The sequence below is a fragment of the Phocoena sinus genome, chromosome 15 (assembly GCF_008692025.1).
Source record: "Phocoena sinus isolate mPhoSin1 chromosome 15, mPhoSin1.pri, whole genome shotgun sequence".
NCBI classification, from domain to species: domain Eukaryota; kingdom Metazoa; phylum Chordata; class Mammalia; order Artiodactyla; family Phocoenidae; genus Phocoena; species Phocoena sinus.
Window position 1 is genome coordinate 29,906,073 of NC_045777.1, and position 23,048 is coordinate 29,929,120.

At 43.3% G+C, this 23,048-nt stretch overlaps 1 protein-coding gene across 5 annotated transcripts in view; it reads right to left on the reverse strand.

Annotated features, from left to right (window-relative positions):
• The window catches only part of C15H20orf194 (chromosome 15 C20orf194 homolog), a 149,820-nt gene that overhangs the window by 39,025 nt on the left and 87,747 nt on the right, over positions 1 to 23,048 (reverse strand). For 4 of the 5 annotated variants that reach the window (XR_004345717.1, XM_032604600.1, XM_032604602.1 and 1 more), the window contains exons 19-27: positions 22,409 to 22,459; positions 21,586 to 21,673; positions 11,202 to 11,305; positions 6,861 to 7,007; positions 5,701 to 5,792; positions 5,179 to 5,280; positions 4,820 to 4,937; positions 2,839 to 2,927; positions 668 to 826 (exon numbers count right to left, since the gene is read on the reverse strand). Coding sequence is in view for 4 of the 5 variants with exons in the window: in XM_032604600.1 (XP_032460491.1) it covers positions 668 to 826; positions 2,839 to 2,927; positions 4,820 to 4,937; positions 5,179 to 5,280; positions 5,701 to 5,792; positions 6,861 to 7,007; positions 11,202 to 11,305; positions 21,586 to 21,673; positions 22,409 to 22,459 (950 nt within the window). In the remaining variant the exon portion in view is untranslated. The remainder of the gene's footprint in view (positions 1 to 667; positions 827 to 2,838; positions 2,928 to 4,819; positions 4,938 to 5,178; positions 5,281 to 5,700; positions 5,793 to 6,860; positions 7,008 to 11,201; positions 11,306 to 21,585; positions 21,674 to 22,408; positions 22,460 to 23,048) is intronic. The other variant, XM_032604603.1, reaches the window with a different exon arrangement.

Sequence of the window (23,048 nt, forward strand, 5' to 3'; positions counted from 1 at the left end):
AGCCCATGTTTTCCTGATCTGACACGTTCTCCTCTGGGCCCAGGGGATGATGGGCCTGCTTCCTCCCTGGAAGCTCTTAGAACAGGTCAAGGGAAGCTCCTTGCAGCCAGGGCTCCCCAAGCAGCGGTACACACTCCGAAACTGTCCTCACAGGGAGCTCCTTGCCCAACTGGATTATTCATGCTCCTCACTGAGGGTCCAAGGAAACCCTCCTGCACTAGCCATTCCGTGGATGATGGGGCTCGAGACTAGAGTGTGGGGACTGTCTCTGCAACTCCACAGGAGGGAGGACTGAAAAAACTGAAGCTCCCTTGCCTCGGTGGCAAAGGAAGAAGCTTAGGGACCATTACTGTTAGAAGAATTATCAAAGAATCTTGCCCAGAAAACCACCTCCCTAACTCTCTGCCTCTGAGGATATTATGATGTTGAGGCCAAACTTAAAACTTGTGTGCAAAAAAAAAAAAAAAAAAAAACTTGTGTGCAATCTTCACCAGTCACTCTGGGCCACAGGATGGCAACAGTTCTTGTTGAAGGCATATCTGTGTAACACAGACACTTCTCATGCATGTGTGTTTGTTCTGTGCCCCAAGTTAGCCACACATGAAATAACAATAATGGCAAGGTCACCACCCTACCCCACTATCCCCAAAAGGCTTCCAGCGCTCACCCTTGTAACACCACCAGTAGTCTGGTCTTCTTGCGTATGTAGGCTGACTGGCGGGCAGAGCAGTTCTGTTGGGCCTCCAGGGCACTGGAAAGGTATCTCTGGAAGTGGGCAGCATGAAAACATTCAGAGCTGTCCATGACTTGACGGTATACCATCCACCTGGAAATGGCAAGTGTAATCTCAGCATGAGGACCAGGCCCATAGGCTCTGCCAGTGGATTCAAATGTGACCAGTACACCCACAGACTCTCTGTCCAGTGAACCCATACAGGAGAAAGCAATCCTGGCACCACAGAAACAGGCAGAGTGCACTGGCTGGGTGGGGAGCCCTGTATCCTGCAATCACTACCACTGGAGCTTTTGGCAGGAAATGCCTTGCCACAGGAGAAAAGGTCAGATAAGCACATGACCAACAGATTTCAGAGTTGAGAAAGACTCCTGAACAGGCAGTCACTTCCTGAAAGATCATTCAGTAAAATGGCTTCAGTCCAGTTTTCAGTAAAATTCTTGCTAAGAATAAGTAATGGGGGGAGGGGGAGTTCCCTAGGGGCCCATTGGTTAGGATTCGGCACTTTCACTGCAGTGGCCCAGGTTCAATTCCTGGTTGGGGAACTGAGATCGCACATGCCACGTGGCACAGTCAAAAAAAAGAATAATGGGATAACGGGTAGGGTGAAGAATTCAGATTCTTTACAGAACAAAAGCAATGGAAATGAGGGAGGAACTGGTTAGCTATTGAGTACTTATGAAGGAGGCTCCCCACAGCGCTCCCCCCACAATCTCCCACTCTAAACTCCCAAACTTCTAGGTGATTTCAGTCTTCTCAATTCTGCTATATGGCCTCCTGCAGGATGCCTTGCCTTTTTTTTTTTTTTAAATAAATTTATTTATTTATTTTTGGTTGTGTTGGGTCTTTGTTGCTGTGTGCGGGCTTTCTCTAGTTGCAAGTGGGGGCTACTCTTTGTTGCGGTGTGCAAGCTTCTCACTGGTGGCTTCTCTTGTTGCAGAGCATGGGCTCTAGGTGCACAGGCTTCAGGAGTTGTGGCTCGCGGGCTCTAGAGTGCAGGCTCAGTAGTTGTGGCACATGGGCTTAGTTGCTCCGCAGCAACTAAGTGGGATCTTCCTGGACCAGGGCTCGAACCCGTGTCCCCTACATTGGCAGGTGGATTCTTAACCACTGCACCACCAGGGAAGCCCAGGATCCCTTACTTTGAGGTAGACCAACTAGTTATTAAAAGCCTGGTCGGGAGGCTTCCCTGGTGGCGCAGTGGTTGAGAGTCCACCTGCCGATGCAGGGGACATGGGTTCGTGCCCCGGTCCGGGAAGATCCCACATGCCGTGGAGCGGCTAGGCCCGTGAGCCATGGCCGCTGAGCCTGCACGTCCAGAGCCTGTGCTCCGCAGCGGGAGAGGCCACAACAGTGAGAGGCCCGCGTACCGCGCAAAAAAAAAAAAAAAAAAAAAAGCCTGGTCGGCAAGGGTTGTTTAGCAATCTGCCAGCCAAATGGAAGCGATGGATGAATGATTTCCCCAATTTTGCCTAAGCCAGCATGTCCCAGTTCCACCTGAGCTCACGCAGTCCCCTTGTGGTCACGGAAGGATCACATCCACCAGCTCTCAAGTTCTAACCACCCTGGTCCTGAATTCCCCTGCTGACCAGGCACATTCCCAGGCCTCTGCCCATGCTGGTCCTGCTGCTACAGGGCTCTTGCCCAGATACCCAAGGGTTCATTCCCCCATTTCCTCAGGCCTTTGCTCAAATGTCACCTTCTCAGTGAGGTCTTCCCTGAGTACCCAATTTAAAACTGGAATCCCTCCCCCAGCCCAGCACTCCCTATAGCATTCTCTGCATTAATTTATCCATAGCACTTTTCACTAGCTAATATACTATTTTCTTATCTGGTTAACTGCCTATCTTGCCAAACTAGAATACAAGCTCCATGAAGGCAGAGATTTTCTCATCTGTTTTGTTCATTCGTCCCCTACAGTTAGAACAGTATCTGGCATACAGAAAGTACTCGGTATAAATGTGTTAAATGAATGGATGGATGGATGACCACTGCACTGATACCAGTGACACCAAAGGTCAGTGCATGTTGAAGGTTTCCCAGTGCCAAGGCAGACCCAGACATAGAATCCCTTTCCCCAAAGCAAAGGCAGCAGCCATACTAACCTGCCGTATTCCTTATGCAGAGTGACCAGAAAAGCACAGAGCTCGCTAGCATGACAGCCTGGGAGGCCAGTTACAATGCTGATAATTACCTACATGAAAGAAAAGCCATGTGGGTTTGTGATTCAACTGGGAGGCAGCGTTGTGTAAGAGGTTAAAAGAACTGACTTCTTGAGCCAGGTTCTATGGGTTTGAACCTCAGCACCAGCACTCACTAGTTATGTGACCTTGGGCTCACAACAGAATCTACCTTGCAGGGTGGATGTAATGATTAGCTGAGTTAATATATGTAAACAAAATGCGTGCAACAGTGTCTGGCACATAGCAAACACCATATACAACAATGTAGCGTTACTATAATAATTTCCACGGAGCAGGCTGTGACTAGATCAGTCTATGTGTGGAACAGATAACTAGTGAGAGCCTGCTGTATAGCACAGGGAACTCTACTCAACGCTCTGTGGTGACCTAGATGGGAGGGAAATCCAGAAGTGAGGGGATATGTGCATAAATATGGCTGATTCACTTCGCTGTACAGCAGAAACTAGCACAACATTGTGAAGCAGCTATACCCAATAAGCTAAAAAAACAAAAAAAGTATAATGGAAAATACTGGGCAGAAAGGAGGTTTGGGACAAAAATGCCACAGGCTAAAGTGGTGTCGCAAACTCAGCGAAGGAGGGGAGTGGCCTGTGCCTTCCAAGCCACAGGGCCTGAGCTAAGGAAACAAACCGGGTGGAGGAAGCACTTCTCAATCTTGATGGGGAGAAGAGGTGCCAGGCTGCACTTTCCTAATCTTGGCACACGACCACATGAAAACAGGGCCCTCTGCAGGCAGACATTCCAAAGCAACTCAAGAAATTCACCAACAAAGAAGGGGTCAAGCAGAGGAAGAAAGGAACCATGCATTTGCTGAAGGATAACGATGTCAGTGACATAGCATGGCAAGGGCTTCTTTAAGTATGTTTTATTTCACAATACACAAGACTCACTGGGACAGGTCTGGAGTGAAGTTCAACTTGGTGGCACTCATCACTTGAGCTAGTCCCATCAGCACAGAGATGGCTATGGATGCCTCTTTTATGAGAAACAGTTCTCCCTCCTCCCCTCTGAACAGACCCTTAGTCTGTATCCCTTTCTGTGCCTGTGGGCAGTACTCCATGTAACTGACTTTCTCTTTATACTCTTCCCATCCAAATTTTTCCATCTTGGTTCCCATTCCTCAGCACCCACGCCTCAGCCTCTCAAATCCCAGCAAACATGCTCACAGCCAGATACCTTCTTACTTTAAGGCCAGTCCTGTAGCACTTTGTTATATGAAATATCAATACATATATTAAAAAAATATGTAAAATATAACATTTTCATTTTTAAACTCTTGCTTAAGGGAAAAATGAGGCTTCTGACTGCTTAATGCTTCTATTTCCTTTTGCAGCTGAGTGTCTTCTAGATTTGCACAGAAATAAATGCCCTCTTTGAGCATATTATGACATATGGTTCCAAAGAAATGGTGGGCGGAGTCAAGAGGAGAGGCGTGTGAAGCAGGAGCAGATTAAAATCCACTCTTGGGAAGACAGTGTTTATAAAGTGTCACCTTATCCTGGTGGTGCTAGCAAGGTCTCGCTAACACTTCCCCTTACGAAGCTCAATGTGTCAGGTAAGTCCTTGCAACCAGAAAGAGCTGATGGCATGAGAGTACTGAGCAGGAGTTTGGAAGACCTGGAGGAGCAAGGGGAAGGCACAGCAATATGCCAGGCTTTCATCATTGCTATGGGGCTCAGCTGGGGTTAATGTAGATGCCTGTACACAGTCATTATATACAGCAGGTTTCATGTGTATCATTACATAAGTATCCAGGGAGGTGGAGAGTCTTATAAAAGGGACTCTGCCTGAGCTCCTTTTGTTAATTGACACTGAAGATTAAGGGCAGGCTATCAGGATTATCTTCCCATGAATTCCCAGCTTATTTGGTGAGCTGCTGTACCTTGTCATTTTCTACTGTGTGAGTAGGGTTGATTTCAGCTTGCTGCAGCAGGACAGGGAGATGGGTCCTCATCATGGGTTCCCGACTAACGCTGCTGACGGCAAAATGCTGGAGAAACCTAGAAAAAGAAAGACAATGCTATTATGTTACCATCACCAGCCTTGCCTGAATGTGCCCATTCACATGATAAAAAGAAACCTTAGTGAATATCTCTAGAGAATAAAATTGTATATGGTGTGTCACTACTACTTTTTATAATTATTCTTAAGAAGCTATAAAGAAAGAAAATGGAGCTTAGAAAGCACCAACTCTGAGGTTTCTGACATTTCAAAAGTCAGAAACAGAAAAACAGAGCTCACCCATCCAGCTCTGGGAGTTTAGCTGAGAGTAGCTTTAGAGGACTCCGTTTCTCCCCAGCAGAATGGCTCAGGACACTGAAGAGCTTCTGTGCACTGGAGTGTCTGGAATATCAAAGGCTCACAGATTAGAATTCCATCTCTCTACAGCAAACATACTTTACATAACTTGTTCTGATATTTTCAAGCCAAAGTCCTGTGACAGAGTCAATACTTCTAAAACAAGCATCTCACTGACTTAAGCAAAATTCGGCATTAATGCAAGATGACTGGTTTGCCCACATAGGAAGCCTGGCCTAAAACCTTTGGTAATACTACAGGTTTCTGATTCTTGGTGGATTTCATCTCTCTTGACTTTTGTTCCCCAAGGGCACTGGCTACCTGCAAGTTGGCAGCACTGGAATGATTGTGTCGGCCCTTTCAGAAGCCAGGACCCCTGTGTTACATAACACAAGTCATCCTGCAGAGAGAGCAGACACACACAGCCTAGGGAAGCAAGCATAAACACTGAAGGCAGCCACTTACAATCTCTTTTGTTCCACAGATAATCCATCTTCCTGGATCACTTTTAAAGACAGCCCTGAGTTAGCCTGCTGTTGTTGCCAGGGGGAGAAGACCTAAACAAAACAGAATTTGAGCAAAGAACACTTTAAACCCAACAACAGGATATGGAACCCACATGGGGATTTGATGGCTGTTGAAAATCTAGACTGTCAGTACAGAGAAAAACCATCATAACAAACAAGTTTGTTCCAAAATTAGAGGCCTGAAGCAATTCTGTTCTGTATTTTTAAAAACTAGAATTTCTTTCTGGGTTCTTCTCCCAGGGATTCTGCTCCTTAAGAGGCCAGGAAGCACAGAGGAAGGTATCAGGTAATACTGTTCTGGCAGCAGGGGCGTGTCTTCCCTGGTGATAGGGACAGACAGAAGGAGTTCAAGCAACTCCTGCCTAGAGGCAGAGGAATAGCTGAAGAGAATCTCTAGGTTCCTAGGCTGAAAGGACAAGCACAAGGAGGTAGAAGGACCAGCTGGCAGTAAGATGGAGACACAGACAGGTCCTAAAAGCTGCTCTGCAGCCAAGGCCAGTAATTGCCTCCTCTCTGTTCTATGAATCTATCCTGAGGGAATGACTGTCCTCTCAAAAGCTGTTACATCACACCTTTCCAAGCATTTCCACCAGAATAAGACTGGCCATTTGTATGACTCTGGCTACTGCTTGGTCTCTAAGTAGGCTGTATAATTCTTGGTGAGCTCCCTCACTCGTGCAATCTGTGCTGAAAGCCTATGGTGTGCAGCCTGCCAGGTGGAACCACTTGCAAGGGCAGGGCCTATGAACCATGGGGAGGGAGAGTTTGGGGTGGGGTAGAGAGCTCTGACCCAGTAGGTAGGGCCTAACAACTCCATAAAGTAGCTAAAAGGAAAATGAGTCTAATTATGACTTATAAGGGACAAAGAATATTTTTCTTAGAAGTTAGAAAGCCTTTTGTTCAGTTCCTTTAGGTTCTCACCTTTCAATGGCAAGAGTCTATTCCAGGACCCAAAAAGATCAGAAGCAGCCACCCTCACACCAGCCCTCCCAACTCTCCCTCTCAGCACCTCACTGTTAGCCCTGAAACATTGCCTTACCAACTAAATTGCTAGGAAAAAGGCTAGTAATTGTTTTGCTGAATAATGATTGATGTTACCTCTGAGTAAAATGTTTGGTATATCTTGGATTTGGGGAAAAGGGCAATCATCAGAAAATTGTTTGATCCACGGAAATGAACTGGAAGATGGGGAAGCAATGAACTTTTGAAGTCTATCAGAAGGGCAGCAACAATACTGGTGGAATCCTAAAGAGAAAAAGAGGGAGCATCACTGAGAAAAGCCATATGCATGATACAGCCCTCACATCTACTGTCAGAACACATATGGTGAATGTCAGTCCAGTTATTTTCACATTACGTGGTTTACTGGGATTCAGTTATAGATGTGCTTACCCACACCCAGTTTTAGGAGATATAGGAAGTACAGGGTCTTTTCTCCTAAACTGAAAATATCATCTCTTCCTAGGATATTAATCCCTTATCGGATAAATGATTTGCAAATATTTTCTCCCATTCTGTGGGCTGCATTTCACATTCTTAATAGAGTCTTTTGATGCAGAGAAGTTTTAAAATTTGATGAAGTCCAACTTACATATTTTTTTCTTTTGTTGTCTGTGCTTTTGGTGTCAAATCCAAGAAACTGCTGCCTAATCCAAGGTCACGAGGATTTACTCCTATGTTTTCTTCTAAGAATTTAATAGTTTTCGTTCCCACATTTAGGCTTATACTCATTTTGAGGTTTTTTTTATATACAGTGTAAGGTAAGAGTCTAACTTCATTCTTTTGCATGTGGATATCCAGTTTTTCCAGCACTGTTTGTTGAAAAGACTGTCCTCTTCTCATTGAATGATCCTGGCACCCTTGTTGAAAATCATTTGACCATATAAGCAAGACTTTCTTTTTGGGCTCTCTATTCTGCTCCATTGGTCTACATATCTAATCTTACACCAATACCACACTGTTACAATTATTGTAGCTCTGTAGCTAGTTTTGAAATTAGGAAGTGTGAGTCCTCGAACTTTCTTCTTTTTCAAGATCATTTTGGCTATTTTGGCAAGGGAGTCCCTTGAGATTCCATATGAATTTCAGGATGGGTTTTTTCATTTCTGCAAAAAACGCCATTGGGGTTTTAACAGGAATTGCCCTGAATCTATTGATTGCTTTGGGTAGTACTATCATCTTATTTTAATATTAAGTTTTCCAGCCCATGAACGTGGGATGTCTTACCATTTATTTAGGTCTTCTTTAATTTCTTTCAGCAATGTTTTGTGGATTTTGGTGTTTTAAGTCTTTCAACTCCTTGGTTAAATTTATTGGAATTGTTTCCTTTAAGAACCGTTTTGGATTATTCACAGTTTGGGTACAGAAAATGCAACTGTTCTTTTATCTGTTTATTTCATATTCTGCAACATTGGTGAATTCGTTTGTTAATTCTAACAGTTTGTGTGTGTGTGTGTGTAATCTTTAGGAATTTCTACATATAAATCATGTCATCCATGAACAGAGCTACTTTTACTTCTTTCTTTCCAATTTAAATGCCTTTTATTTCTTTTGCTTGCCTAACTGCTCTGGCTAGGACTTCCAATACTATGTTGAATAGACGTGGCAAAAGCAAGTATTTTCGTCTTGCTCCTGATCTCAGAGGAAAAGGTTTTTTTATAAAGTTAGTTTATATATACTTTAAAATTTTTATTTATTGATTTTTGGCTGTGGGCTTCTCTAGTTGCAGCACATGGGCTTAGTTGTGTTATGTGGGATTTTAGTTCCCCAACCAGGGACCAAACCTGGGCCTGCTGCATTGGGAGCATGGGGTCTTAACCACTGGACGGCCAGGGAAGTCCCTTTTTTTTTTTTTTTTTAATAATTTAAGATTTCATTATGAAAGTCGTATGTTCATTAAATAAAAATTTGAGAAAAATATAAAAATAGAATAGAGAATAAAGGTTAAAAAAATTAATCCAAGGTCCCATCACCCAACTCCAACTACAGCTAACATTTTAGTACTTTTCCTTCTAGTCTGTTCTTCCTATTCATTCATTGACTTCCCTTTTTTATGTACTGGGAAATCATATTCACTTTTACAGTTTCATATCTTGCTTTTAAAACTTAATCTACCATTCGCATCTACCATGTTGTTGTAAACTATCTGTAAACATTTTCTAAGGCTGCATCTGACTCCCCTCTTAGCCCACCACTATGACTGGACATTCATATTATCAATTCCACTTCACCTTTTGTTTACTTCACTGTACCTTTTATCTACTCTTTACTAATTTACTAATTTACATTAGTGGTAATTTACATTAGTGGTAGCATGTATCTGATGTGCTTCCACGTATCTGTTAACTAACCTCATGTCCTCTGAACATCCATGACCTGGCACTCAGTGTTTTCATGTTGATAAAGTTAGAGCTCTTCATAGAAAAGAAACAGCAACTCATTTTTTTATAATCACCAAAAACAGTTTTCCTGGTTTGTGTTTTTGTCTTTTAACTCCCCTTTTGAATACTTTTTAGAGTTTTAAATTATTAGTGTGATAAATTTTATGCTACATCCATACAGTGGAATACTACTCATCAATAAAGCAATAAAAAGGAAAAACTATTGATACACACAACAACATGGATGACCTAAAAATCATGTTGAGTGAAAAATGCCAGGCCCAAAAGGGTACAGAATGTATGATGTCCATTTATATAACATTTTAGAAAATGCAAACTAATCTACAGTGACAGAAAGCTAGTAAGTGGTTGCCTAAAGCCAGAAGCTGGGGGAAAAGATGATCTGCAAAAAGGTATTAGAAAACTTTTGGGGGGTGACAAAAATCTGTATCTTGACTGTGCTGGTGGTTTCATGAATATATAGATCTGTCAAAACTTTAAACAGATACAGTTAACTGTATGTATGTATGTATTTATAATATATTTTATTCAGTTGAACATATCTAAAATATTTTAAATGTAATCAATATAAAAATATTATGAGATATTTTACATGCTTTTTTTTTTTTTTTTTTTTTTTTTTTTATGCGTTACGCGGGCCTCTCACTGTTGTGGCCTCTCCCGTTGCGGAGGACAGGCTCTGGACACGCAGGCTCAGCGGCCATGGCTCACGGGCCCAGCCGCTCCGCGGCATGTGGGATCTTCCCAGACCGGGGCACGAACCCGCGTCCCCTGCATCGGCAGGCGGACTCTCAACCACTGCGCCACCAGGGAAGCCCTTACATGCTTTTTTTTAAGGTATAGCTGATGTACAATATTATATAAATTTCAGGTGTACAACACAGTGATTCACAATTTTTAAGGGTTATATTCTATTTATAGTTATTATAAAATATTGGCTATATTCCCTGTGTTGTACAATAAGTCCTTGTAGCCAGTTAATTGCACTTAGAGTATATTTCAATAAATTATCAGCAAAAAGTTAAAAAATCCTTAAGTGGTCAAATCTGACAAACTGTTTCTTTAGAATTTCTTGTATCATTTCTAAGCTTAGATTAGAAAGTCTTCCTGTCCCTAAAGATTTAATAAATATTCATTTTTATATTCTCCTTAACTGGACTTATTGTGGTGATCATTTAATAATATATATGTCTAAGACAGTAGATCTTAAAAGTTCTCATCAGAATCTGAAAAAGAATGGATATATGTAAACGTATAACTGAATCGCTTTGCTGTACACCTGAAACTAATACACTGTAAATCAACTACACCCCAATATAAAATAAAAATTAAATTTAAAAAAGTTCTCATAAGAAAAATAATTTGTAACTATACCCTTCTTTCTACTTACGAAATTTTAAAATATTTAATTTTCTCAGAAGTTTATTTTCATTTTTGATATGAGTTAAAAATCCATCCCCACCCACCCCAAAATTAGGTAACTTATCATTCCAGCCCTTAAGTTTCACCCTTTCCTTCCTGATGTTGGAAGACTCTTTAACCTAATTAATATCAAATATCAAAGCTTTCACCTAATATAGCCATCTAACCTGTCTGGTTGGTCTGTCTGCATTTTTGAACAGCCTTTAAGGAACCAGGTTCTATGTGGAAGAAAGATATAACTCTTTCTGACTTGCTCACATAATTCATTTTCAGAGCTATCTGACCAAACCACTTTACCCGGTCTCTGTCCCGGCTCCCAAACAAGCTGGTTTTGAGGCTGAGACCACAAAGGGTGGAGGGCCTGTCCTCTGCTCTGGTGTCACACTGTGATGAGCTGTGCCCTGGCCAAAGGGTACAGGCTAGGGGAAACTCATAGCTACCCCTATGGCTCACAAGAGCCTCTCCATGACTTTCCTGCCTGCCTGCCTCAAGGGCAGCGCTGGTTCCTAACATCCTGCCCTGTGGTGGTAGAGGGAAGACAGGGAGTTATTTGATTTTCCCTCAGAAGTGTGAGTATCTTTCTGAACATCAAAACCATGGACTGTAAAACACCTACCCCATCATAAAACAAAACGGAATTCATGTGATCCTTGGAAATGATGATATTTCCGTGATGACGGTCAGAAAACAGAAGTCCACCAGAGAAGAAATGTACTTTCCCTGGAACGAAAAGAGATCTGGTAAGAGCTGGAGGGCTGGATTCTGGGGGCCAGTATCACAGCGTTCTTCCTGCAGGTTCCAGGCCAAGACAGAGTGGTAACTAGAGACCATCTGAAGTGCTTAAGTTAAACGATCTTTATGCTGAGAACTGTGCTCTGAGAAAGCCAATGTACCCTCCTAGGGCCTCAGAGAGAAATGAGGCATCAGATACAGTCTTTGCATAAGAATTAGAAAAAGCAACAAGTGAGTAAGTTATCAGCTGATGGAGAGAGGCAAAATTCACATTCACTTATGGGTGTCTTCCAGGGAAATACACTAGAAAAGACTTTGGGTATATCTGCTCCATTACTGAGTTTACAGATGCTCCTTTCTACTATTTTGGCAGAAGCTGGCTCAGCTCTGAAATGACCACATCTCTCACATAAGGCCCAAGAAAGAGCACTAGGGCATCAGCTGTTGAAAGAATGGTGAAGGGTGCTTAGGAGCCCCTTGCCAGGAAAGGAACGTGTGAGTTAGGCAATAAGTGAATTCTACAGACACTGGAGGCTGCTGTTCTGTAGTTCCCAAAAGCAAGATGGGTGGGACATGGACACTGAGTGTGGGTTCCTTAGAATAAGGATTCAGGTTTAAGGAGAGCTGCTTGTTTCCTGGGTGGCCAAGGTTACACAGCAGCTCAGTATGGGCCCTAGGGAGTAGATCATAGAAATGATGGACACTAAGGTGACAAGGGTTAAGGCTGGGCCTGGGCTTGCTTTGGAGACCCAAATGAAGCACCCAGGGCACACATAAGACCCATAGGTGAAGCTGCTCTCTGGAATGGTCCAAGCTGGATCCTTCCGATTGCTGTAATAGCCTTTCTTTCCATGTTTTCACAAACAGAGAAGAGATAGAGTATTTCTTAGAGCTCAAGGCACAGGCTTGGGGAAAACCGCCAATATCTTATTGCTAAGGCAGAGGACATGAGACCAAGAAGAGGGACTGATTCCTTGAGCTGTAGTTCTAAAAAGGCAGCCCCAAAGCTGTGTAAGTTGTAATGACAAGAAGAGCAAAGGCCAAGTTTTGAAGGTTTCCTGAAAAGGTGGGGTTTCAGGAGGCAGAGAGGGGCCTAGAGAGTATGTGTGCTTGTGTGTGTGCATGTTAATGGGGGGTGGGGAGAAGTGGGGGAGATGGAGGCAGTTTTTAGGTACTAGAGGACGGTTTGAAGCCTGAATCATAACAAAAGAACAAGACAACCAGTCAGCGGGAACTAATGCCAACCTTACCAGCCAGCCCAGTTCAAGGCACTCAATGGTTCAAGTCCTGTAAGTCTCCTACCCTCTAACAAGTAAAACCTAGCCTCACCTACACACAGTCATGCCCTATGGCCCTCTTGAGTGGAGGCTCCTCATGCCCCAGCCTCATCCTGCACCCATGCCAAGGTTCATCACTGCTGTTCCCAGACCATTCCCTCCCAAAATGGCACAATATTTTCATTCCCTCAGAGACTCATGCCCCTCCTTTCCTTCACTGCTCACATCTACTGCCCTCCTAATTATGCTACAACACTTCAAACAGCTTCTGAATGTGTTCACAGTCTTCTCTTCCAAAGCCGACACTCCCATTCCCTCTGAGAGATCAAGGGGTGGGCCATGCCACGCTCTGGCCTTGCTGCTCCTCAATGCCAGTTCAATACCAGTAAAGCAGCACCCAGAATGTCTTAACTTCTGAAATCTTCAGCTCCAGAACCTACTCTCTGACTACAAAATGCCATCATACTTTTAACTATCTCACTCCCCAAACCTCATCCCGTGATGTCACTGAGACTTTGAAGCCTTCAGTTCCCCCATTTTCCCTTATTGCTCAGAAATTTCTGACTTTCCTCTCATCCACATTCAGGGCCAATCCCCAGGGACAAGACAAACTTTTGATCTCTGTTTTGTCAGGGAAAGGGATGGGAACAGATTTTATTTAGTATTTACTAAGCACCAACCATGTCATATACATTATAGTTTCCCATCTTTGCAACAACTGTAAGAGTTAGTATTATTTTTAGAGGACTGATGGGAAATTCAAGCTTAGAGAGATCTTCCCAAAAGTCATAGAACTGCTTGATAGTGGAGCCAAGTACAGAACACAGGTTTGTCTGATGCCAGGGCACTGTACCACGCTAGCCACTTCGATTCTCTTTTTTCCTTTACTTCTGCTCTACCCACAGCCCATTTGTGGCTAATCTGATGAGGTACCTTCTCTGCTTGCTCAACCTCAACAAGCCCTCAGTGCTGCCTGGCAGTCCCACCACTGCCATCTCCTTCCATCAACTCCTCCAGGGCCCAACCAAAGCCCTTAACACGCTCCTAACACCACAACTTCTTAAACTCCAGCCACAAGATGACTCTACCTACTGTTAAAGAGGAAAGAGGGGTCAACAGGTATAATCAGGTAGAAACTGCTCCCCTACCTACTGCTTAGTATCTGGACCCTTCCATGTCCTGGGCTCACCGTCCACCTGTATACCTCTAACATGAAGCTTCTCAGGAACAAGTACCACTCAAAGGCCTCCTGGACAAACCTCAGAATCACTCCAAAGCTTCCAGAAAACAGCACGTATCTGAGAGTTGGTACATTCCAAGTAGTCACTGGGAAGATGGGAAAAGAAGTGGATCAGGGTGGTCATCTCCAGCACTTCTTCTCCCCCTAGATTCTAAAGCCTCAAAACAAAATGGAAAAGAGGCGGAGAGAAATTCACAAGGCAGTGCTGGAAAAGTACTCACTATGGGGCCTGGCCCAGGGCAAGAGCTGATTTTAGTACTGGTGCAGACTGTTCTGTGTTGCAACTACCCTTTGCTCTGGGAATAGTAACTCTGTTATTATTCTCAGGGCACACATGAGATAACTGGAGTCTCTCACTGGGTGGTCCAATGCCAGTGCCCCAGTCTCTTAGATCCTAATCCATTTGAAGTATTAACACTTCCAGTATCTGTTCTGGACTTGTGACTGTCAAACTGTTATCTGATAGGACATGCCTTTGCAAGGGCTTCTCAGTGACTGGGGGAGCCAATTCCTGATGAGATCTCCCTGGCTCCTTAACCAATCCCTGGTGCCTTGCTTAATGGGCTCTTTCATTCCTTCTCCATTCTGTGAGTCTGAAAACCCAAGGTAAGAGGAAGTTCCCCCTCAGTACCCAAGAAGTAGCAGGGGACTACAGCAGGGCTGTCTTTGACTGACCTCTACATCCCCGGACATCTAACAGGAACGAGCCCTCAGGGCAAAATAAGACACCAAATGTTAATGAAGAATTTGGCTTTTCCTCCTTCAGACAACTGGCTGTACAAATAAAACCCCCTGGACTTCCCTGGTGGCGCAGTGGTTAAGAATTCGCCTGCCAATGTAGGGGACAAGGGTTCGAGCTCTGGTCCAGGAAGATCCCACATGCTGCGGAGCAACTAAGCCCGTGCGCCACAACTACTGAGCCTGCACTTTAGAGCCCTTGAGCCACAGCTACTGAGCCCGCGTGCCTAGAGCCCATGCTCCGCAACAAGAGAAGCCATCGCAATGAGAAGCATGTGCACCACAACGAAGACTAGCCCCCACTCGCCACAACTAGAGAAAACCCTCATGCAGCAAAGACCCAACACAGCCAAAAATAAATAAATAAATAAAATAAAAATCCTCCAATGGTCCAGCCTGTGTAAAGAGGGAACATTATCACTGCTGGGAAAATATTATGATGCAATGGCTGGATAATTTTCCTTCTGTGTGTGTGACAGTATGTGAAGTATACACATATGATTTAAAGAAAAAAACCTGGGCTTCCCTGGTGGCGCAGTGGTTGAGAGTCTGCCTGCCGATGCAGGGGATGCGGCTTTGTGCCCCGGTCCGGGAAGATCCCACATGCCGCAGAGCGGCTAGGCCCGTGAGCCATGGCCACTAAGCCTGCGCATCCGGAGCCTGTGCTCCGCAACGGGAGAGGCCACAACAGTGAGAGGCCCGCGTACCAAAAAAAAAAAGGAAGAAAAAAACCTAAACAACAACAAACCCTGATGCCTGTATATGCACCACTCAGCTTAAGAAATCAAGTATTCCTAGTGCCTTTGAAGCCTCCTCAATGTCCTTCCTCAAAGGCCCTCTCTCTTCCACCCAGAGGGAACCAACATCCCAAATTTTATGTAGCTTTACCATGCTTCAATGTATCTATAAACTATATATGATTTAGTCTTGTCTCTTTTACTTTCATACAAATGGAATCTTAATACATGTGTTCTTTTGTGACTTGCTTACTTCTTGCAGCATCCTGTTCCTGAGAGTCATCCACGCTGTAGGTAACACGCAACTGTGGGAAATGTGTATGTTGTAGGTATATGCTATATAATTCATTCATGCTCAGTGCTGCAGAGAAATTTCTCTTTTAAAGTGTCCCTCAACAGTTTCATATCAGCACAAGGGAACACATGAGAGGGTGTAGAATGAAGCAGATGGCCACTGCCTGGGCCTTCCCATCACAGGAAGGTGAAACTCAGTTTGGTCACCAGAGTTCTCAGACTTTATGTGTCAATGGTACCAGCATCTCTGCTCCTCATTGCTAAAAAATCTCTGCCTGATGGAAAAAATACTCTGGAATCTGTAAATTGCTACAGGGATAATGAAGGTGCTGCCCGAGGGCCAACCATTCACTGAGGCTTGTAGGAAATAGTAGATATATGGTCAATTGATATTCAACAAAGGTGCAAAGACAATTCAAAATAGAAAGGAGAGTCTTTTCAACAAATGGTGCTGGAAAAAATGGATATTCCCATGTAAAACAATGACCATCAATTCATACTTTGCACCAGATATTCTGCCCATTCGCACCAACCACAGTGGAAAACCTCATACTTCATAGGGATGGCAGGTAGTGTTCTCAGAATGATTTTGCCTCACTACCGGGGTAAAATTAGTCCTAAACTAAATGCTGCTCTGCTTCTTGCCTAACAAAGCTTAAAAGACAGGCCCAGATGATAAGAGTAGAAGAGAAATAGAGCAGTTATTATCACTGTATTCCCTATGTTCGCGGCTAGAGGAAAGACTGAACCATGCTAACCTGAGGCATGGAAGATGTAAAAAATGTCTAAATTGAACTTCTAGAGATGAAAAATACAACTTCTGAGAAGAAAAAAACACTGGATAAGACTAATGACATGACAACTGTTGAGAGCTTAGCTACTCCGTGGTACTGCTACCTCAGCATCCATCTTGTTTGGCCAAGCAGCCTGCACGGGCCGTAAACTGACACTAGCCCCCTCATGCAAGCGCATGCCCTAGACAACAGCCTGCAGAGTCACAAGCAAATGTAAGTTCCTGATATGACTTTCCCAGAAGCCCTTGTCATCAACAGTCTCCCCTGCCTCCTTAGTGCCTTCTCCTTGTATGCCCCTTATATAAGACCTCCATGGAGCTTACCAAAATTCCACTCTTTTTGGTTTGAATTGACCAGTTTGGCCTTAGCCAAAAGGCTAAGGAATCCCAAAGCACTCCAACCCACAGGCCCTAATAAAGGCAGGTACCCAGGTCCAGCCTGCACCTTGCCTTGACCACCGCCCCCTGACCCTACACCTCCGTGTAGCCCCTCAAGGCATGCCATTTCAATTTCTTTTGTGGTCTTTGGTTGAACCTGGCTCACCATCCAGCAGCCTGTGTTCCGTTCAACAAATGTTAATTTAACAAACTCATAACAACAATGCAGAACAAAAGATTAGTAAATCAGAATATGTAGAAACTATGCAAAATAAAACATAAAGAGAAAAAAGACTAAAAATAATTGTACAGAGCATCAGGGAGCTGTGGGACAACTTTAGGCAGCCAAATGTATGTAACTGGAATCCTTGAAGGAGAGGGGAAAAACTGAAGAAATAATGGCCAAAAAATTTCCAAATTTGAGGAAAACTCTAAATCCATCAATTCAAGAAACTAAATGAATCCCAAGCATAAGCAACATGAAGAAAACCACACCAGTCACATAAAGATCAGACTGCTTAAAATCTGTGATAAAAAGAAAGAAAATCTTAAAAGCAGCTGGTAATAAAAGACACCTTATATAGAAAGGAACAAAGATAAGAATGACAGTAGATTTCTGCTCAGAAATAATGTTAGTAAGAAGACAGTGGAGTGGAGCAACATCTTTAAAGCACAGAAAGAAATGGTCAACCTACAATTCTTTAGCAAGTGAAAATATCTTTCAAAAGCCTCAGGGTTGGGACTTCTGAAATGGCTGTGAGGAGTCTGGAAAATTCTCTCCCCAGGAAGCAGCCATAAAACTGGACTGTCAAAAACAACTAGTTAAGGACTCTGGAAATGACCAAAGTTATACAACAAAACTGAGAAGCATTTAAGGAATTCTACTGAAGCTTGGTAAGAACAGTGGAAATCTCTGGTATTTTAGCTTGGGGCTAATTCACATTACCTCCCCTCCAGCTCTGTGGTGCAGAAGTCTTATGAAGGAGAGAGGTTGGCCTGCTGGAGTGGCTGACTTTATCTGGGGGCAAAGCACAGAAAATTCCATACGTAGGGATATCAAAAACCAAAGCAATCCAAATGGCAAACATGGGACTTCTCTGGTGGCGTCGTGGATAAGACTCTGTGCTCCCAATGCAAGGGGCCCAGGTTCGATCCCTGGTCAGGGAACTAGATCCCACATGCATGTCACAACTAAGAGTTCATATGCTACAACTAAGGAGCCGGTGAGCCTCAACTAAGGAGCCCGAGAACCGCAAATAAGGAGCCCGCCTGCCGCAATTAAGACCTGGTACAACAACAACAAAAAAATAAATATTAAACAACAACAACAAGTGGGAAACATTCAGGGAAGACCAACGTACCAGAGATCTCAATGCTGGCTGGTACAATCAGCCAGAAATGTAACAGGAAAATCAGAGGATTGAGACCATAGATGGCAATTATGTCTTTACATACCACAAGAAAGATGTGTTGTAAGGCACTGTCCTGGTGCCAGGTGCACCAAGAGACAAGTACAGGAATGCTCATGAGAGCACTGTCTGCAATAGCAAAAAACTATAAACAACCCAAATGTCCATCAAGAGTCAAAAGGATAAACAGCATATTTTCATACAAAGCAATCCTATGGAACCATGAAAATGAATGAGCCTTATGGCTACGCACAACAACCTGGATGAATCTTACTTAGGACCAGAACACTGAGTGAAAAAAGCAAGTCCCAGAAGAACACGATAGAGTATGATCCTAATTTGTATTAAATTCAAAAATAAGACATTGTTTAGGGATATAGGCATATGTGGTAAAACTCTAAAGCAAGCTCCTGAGGATTAGGTACTGGGCAGCTTGCCTGACCAAGGTCAGCAGGGTAGGGAAGAGAAGGGCACATAAAGGAAATGAATGAAAAGGAAGCTGCATAACAAAAAGTCTTTTGATAGCAGAAGTCACTAACTGGGAAAGGGAAAAGATACCAGAGCTGGAAACATTTCAAGGTAAAGGAAGTACTATTCTTTTTGTCCATAAGTAGTTCACTGGGCCATCCCTAGACCAAAAATCAAAAGACCTGGACCACCCCCCGAGATGTCACCACTAACTTGTACTATAACCTCAGACCCATTTTTCACCTTCTATGGGGCTCAAGATACGAAGATCAATCAAGATAATGCATGCTGATAAGCTCTTTAAATGCCTTCAGAGGATGGGAACAGACAAATCTCAGTCTCAACTCCAGGCATATTTACTTAGATCCAAATGACATTTAAGCTTCAGGACCCCTCACCTGCTCAAGCCCCTTTTCAAGGCCGAGAGAAGAGACTTAACCCTTCTGTATGTACTATTTTTCCTTAAGAGAGCCCTGAAGTGGTATAAACTTCAAACCCTATAAAACTGACCTGAGCCCTGAAGTGGTGAAATGCTAAATATACAGCCAGAGGATACTCCTATTTAAATTCTCTGCTCTACTGAAATTTCCTGCCTCAGAAATCCATCTCCTTAATTCAAACTACATTTTCCTCAGGAACTAAGAAAGTGTGAAATCTAAGCTCTCAAGTGTGTGACTAACAAGGCCCCAGAAATTCCTGGCTTTATTCGTGTGTAGAGACCTCAGGATACACTGAATCTTGCTGGATAACTCAATACAGTGTAAGATTATTTTTCTAACAAGGACTTTTGCTAAGAAGGTGCAAACTAATTTTGGCAAATATCCTTGCTAAATATTATAACTGGCTCAACTATGACACAGCACAACCACCTCTGTGTTGTGTCTACAAGCTGATTTTAAAACATTATGCAACTTTGCCTCAAGGCTGGGGGTACTGTCACACACTCTCCTGTCTTTGGCAAATGTTCCTAACTTCCTGGTTTTTTGCACCAGGATCTGGAGAGGCAGAAATGCAGGGGGCACAGCATGATAAAAAATGCTACCTGGCATTTTGTGGATCGAAAACCAGGACTCCTTGTGCTTTATCTTCTATGACAACGGAGGAGCCAAGTTTAACCAGTGATCTGAGAACATGGAGAGCAACTTGTCACTGGAGAGAATATTTTCAAGAAGAACAAATTATCCAGAGAGAGAATTTGCTTAGTAAAGGATCAGGAATTTGTGGAGTAAGTCATAACTCCTCTTCCACAAAAAAGGCTTATCTAACAGGGAAAGAATAGGACTCATAAGAAAATGTTATTTTGAGGAAACCAAAAAGGAGCATGGAATGAATCCCCAGGAAATCCATGTAAGACCAACACAGTTCTTGAGAATTCTACATCAGCAGAAACACTGCCAGCTTGGACTGAAAGGGATAGAGAGAAGAGAAAAATGAAAGGAGACTGTTGGACCCCCAAAATTCTAGTGGCAAGAAGCAGGCTGATAAAACTAGTCAGCTACAAAGTGCCACCTTCATGAAAAGGAAGAACGACAGAGGTATAGCCACAGACCAGAGGGCAGAGTCGTGAGCCTAGAGGGCAAAACTAAGAGTTTAGAGGGTAGAACCAAGAGCCCAGGGGGCAGAACTAAGGGCCACGGAGGACTATTCCTAGGCCTTGAAACCTAATCTAGGAACTGGAGTTTGTCTAGCTGAATTTCAAAGCTGCCTTGGGGTTGGGACTCCTTTTTACCTTTCATTTTTCCCCCTTTTTAATATGAATGTCTATAACTGTTATCCTATGCCAGTCCTACCTTGTATGTTGTGAGGGCTGGGGCAGATAACTTGCCTCTAATTTCACAGGGCTACAGATGGAAAGGAATTGTGTTCAGGACCTGTACTTTATGAATTAGCTCCAGAGCCTCACGTACAGCTGATTTAAATAATCTTGATGATGAGATTATGGATTTTTCAGTTGGTGAGATTTAAGACTCTGAATTGTTACCATAATGGAATGAGGCTTGTGGGTGGGGGTGACTATATCTTGCATGTGAGAATCGTGGGGCCCAGAGGGCACACTGTGATAGGCAGAAATTTAAAACAGCCCCCATGATCTTCATCCTCTTAGGTTACTCCTGTATTCATGTAACATTATATGGCAAAAGGGAGATTATCTGATTGGGCCTCCTCTAATCACATGAGTCCTTTATAAGCAGACTTTTCTCTGCCTGGTAGAGGAGGAGTTCAGAGAGATTCGAAGTGTGAAAGAGATTCAACACAATTAAGGTTCTTTGTTGCTGAGATGGAGGGGGTCACAGGGCAAGGACTCCTGGGAGGAGGAGCTAAGAGTGGTCCCAGTTGATAGTCAGCAATGAAAGAGGCCCCTCAGTCCTACAGTCTGAAGGAAATGCACTCTGCAAACAACCTGGATGAGCTTGGGAGCAGGTTCTTTCCCAGAGCCTCCAGATATAAGCCTGGTTAATGCCCTGACTTCAGTCTTACGAAACCCTAAACATGAATCCAGCAAAGCCTTCCTGGACTTCTGACCACAGAACTGTGAGAAAATAAATGCATGTTGTTTTAAGCTACCGAATTTGTGGTAATTTGCTACACAGCAGTAAAAAAACTAACCCAGGTTTTGTTTTGGCCCAACAGAACCTATTTCTGGACATGTTGCTGCTCTAGCCCATTCTGAGAGCAATCCTCAGGCAGCAGCAAGAGGACCAGGTGCAGTTCTGGCACCAGTCCTTTCTAGCACAAGTTTCCTCATCTGGAAAATGGACAGATCAAAAGAGAAAGCTTTTGTAAGTAAGAAAGTAAGTAAGTAAGTAAGAAAACACTTCTACACCAACAAGTTTTTTCAGATATCAGATGTGTTATTAATTACAACACTCATGTTGAAACCTGTGAAAGAGGTACCCAGACAGAGTCAAAAACAGAAAAGTCAGAGCCGCTCACCTTCCTCAGGCCAAGACTGTTGATTACTAGAATAAAGATACGCCCCTTCTCCTCTAGTTAGAAAAGTGCCCAGGAAACACTCATCTCCCTTTAAAAAACAAACACAAAGAGCAGGTGATTTACAGCATAAACATTCAGAGAATCAAAAGTCCTGCCCAAGTTAGTCCATCTACAGAGGCTGCTAAGTCAGCCTCAGATTTACCCAGCTTCTTTCCTGGCCTTTGGCACTGCTTGGCTCTTTGCCATGTTACTGGTATTCGTGACTCATGCTGAGAAAAAGAATGTTAAGGTCCTCTCTGAGTCTAGGCACCATGGTCTGCAATGCTTGTTCATGTTCCCGTAGATTTATATCCTCTGATAAAAGAGGCAGCTTCTCCTTGGCCTAAAGCCTTGACCTCTTAGCTCTACATGTCTAGGCCAATTTGAGATCTGCATGTATGTAATTTATTTATGCCACACCACGTGGCATGTGGGATCTTAGTTCCCCAACCAGGGATTGAACCCGCATCCCCTGCACTGGAAGCGGGAAGTCTTAACCACTGGACAGCTAGGGAAGTCCCTGAGATCTGCTTTTAAAAGTACTGGGAGATTTTGAAAAAACACCTAAAGGTTTAAGTGGCAGAAAGAATCCCTCTAGTTTGTACCCCATACATGGTTATTTCTAGAGCTCTGCTGGGAAGGGGAAGAATACAAAAAAGAATTGAGACAAGAAGGTACAGAACATTTAGATTAGCAGTAAGAGGAAATATTTTAAGTTGTTTTATAAACTGTTTACATTTCATTTTGATATGATGTTAACATTAAGAATAAGAAGGCTGCTTACCATAACTGATTGCTGGGTTTTCTCAGAAAATTTTACTTCAATATCTTCTACCTGTGTCCAAAAGGAATGCAGATTTTCAGTTTACTACTTCAAAGGCAAAACTCTGCTAGGTCTCCCTTGTGTTCACATATTTCTAAGAGAGCAGTCCCTCCATCAAATCCAGTGTTCTCAGGCCCTGATGGCTGGCAGAGCTGGCTGCTGGTCACAAAGCTCAGAGCACCAGGCCATGATGGGCTCTCTCATGGGGACATGAAGTCCAGCTAAATGAGCCTACGATATGTGGAGAGGATATGTTAGTCTCCACTTACATTTCACTTCGGAGAACACTATTTTTAGGGGTGAAGGAAAGAGAACATTTTAAAGTATTTTGAATGTGTTCTCATTTAAACATATTCACATTAGAGGATGACTCTTGCTCTCCTCTATTCATGTCAGGATTGTAGAAACAGAATATAAACAGATTCTGAAATAGGTACTCAGACCATTACTAGACTCACTGCTGTCATATTTTCTGTGTCCCAAGGCACCAGAGTTTCAGATCAAGTCCCACAGATGAAGATGGGACGATTCCACATGTAGAGACGTGGTTGTAAAAACTTAGCAGCAACTATTCTGACCAGAAAAGGGAGCACATGATCCA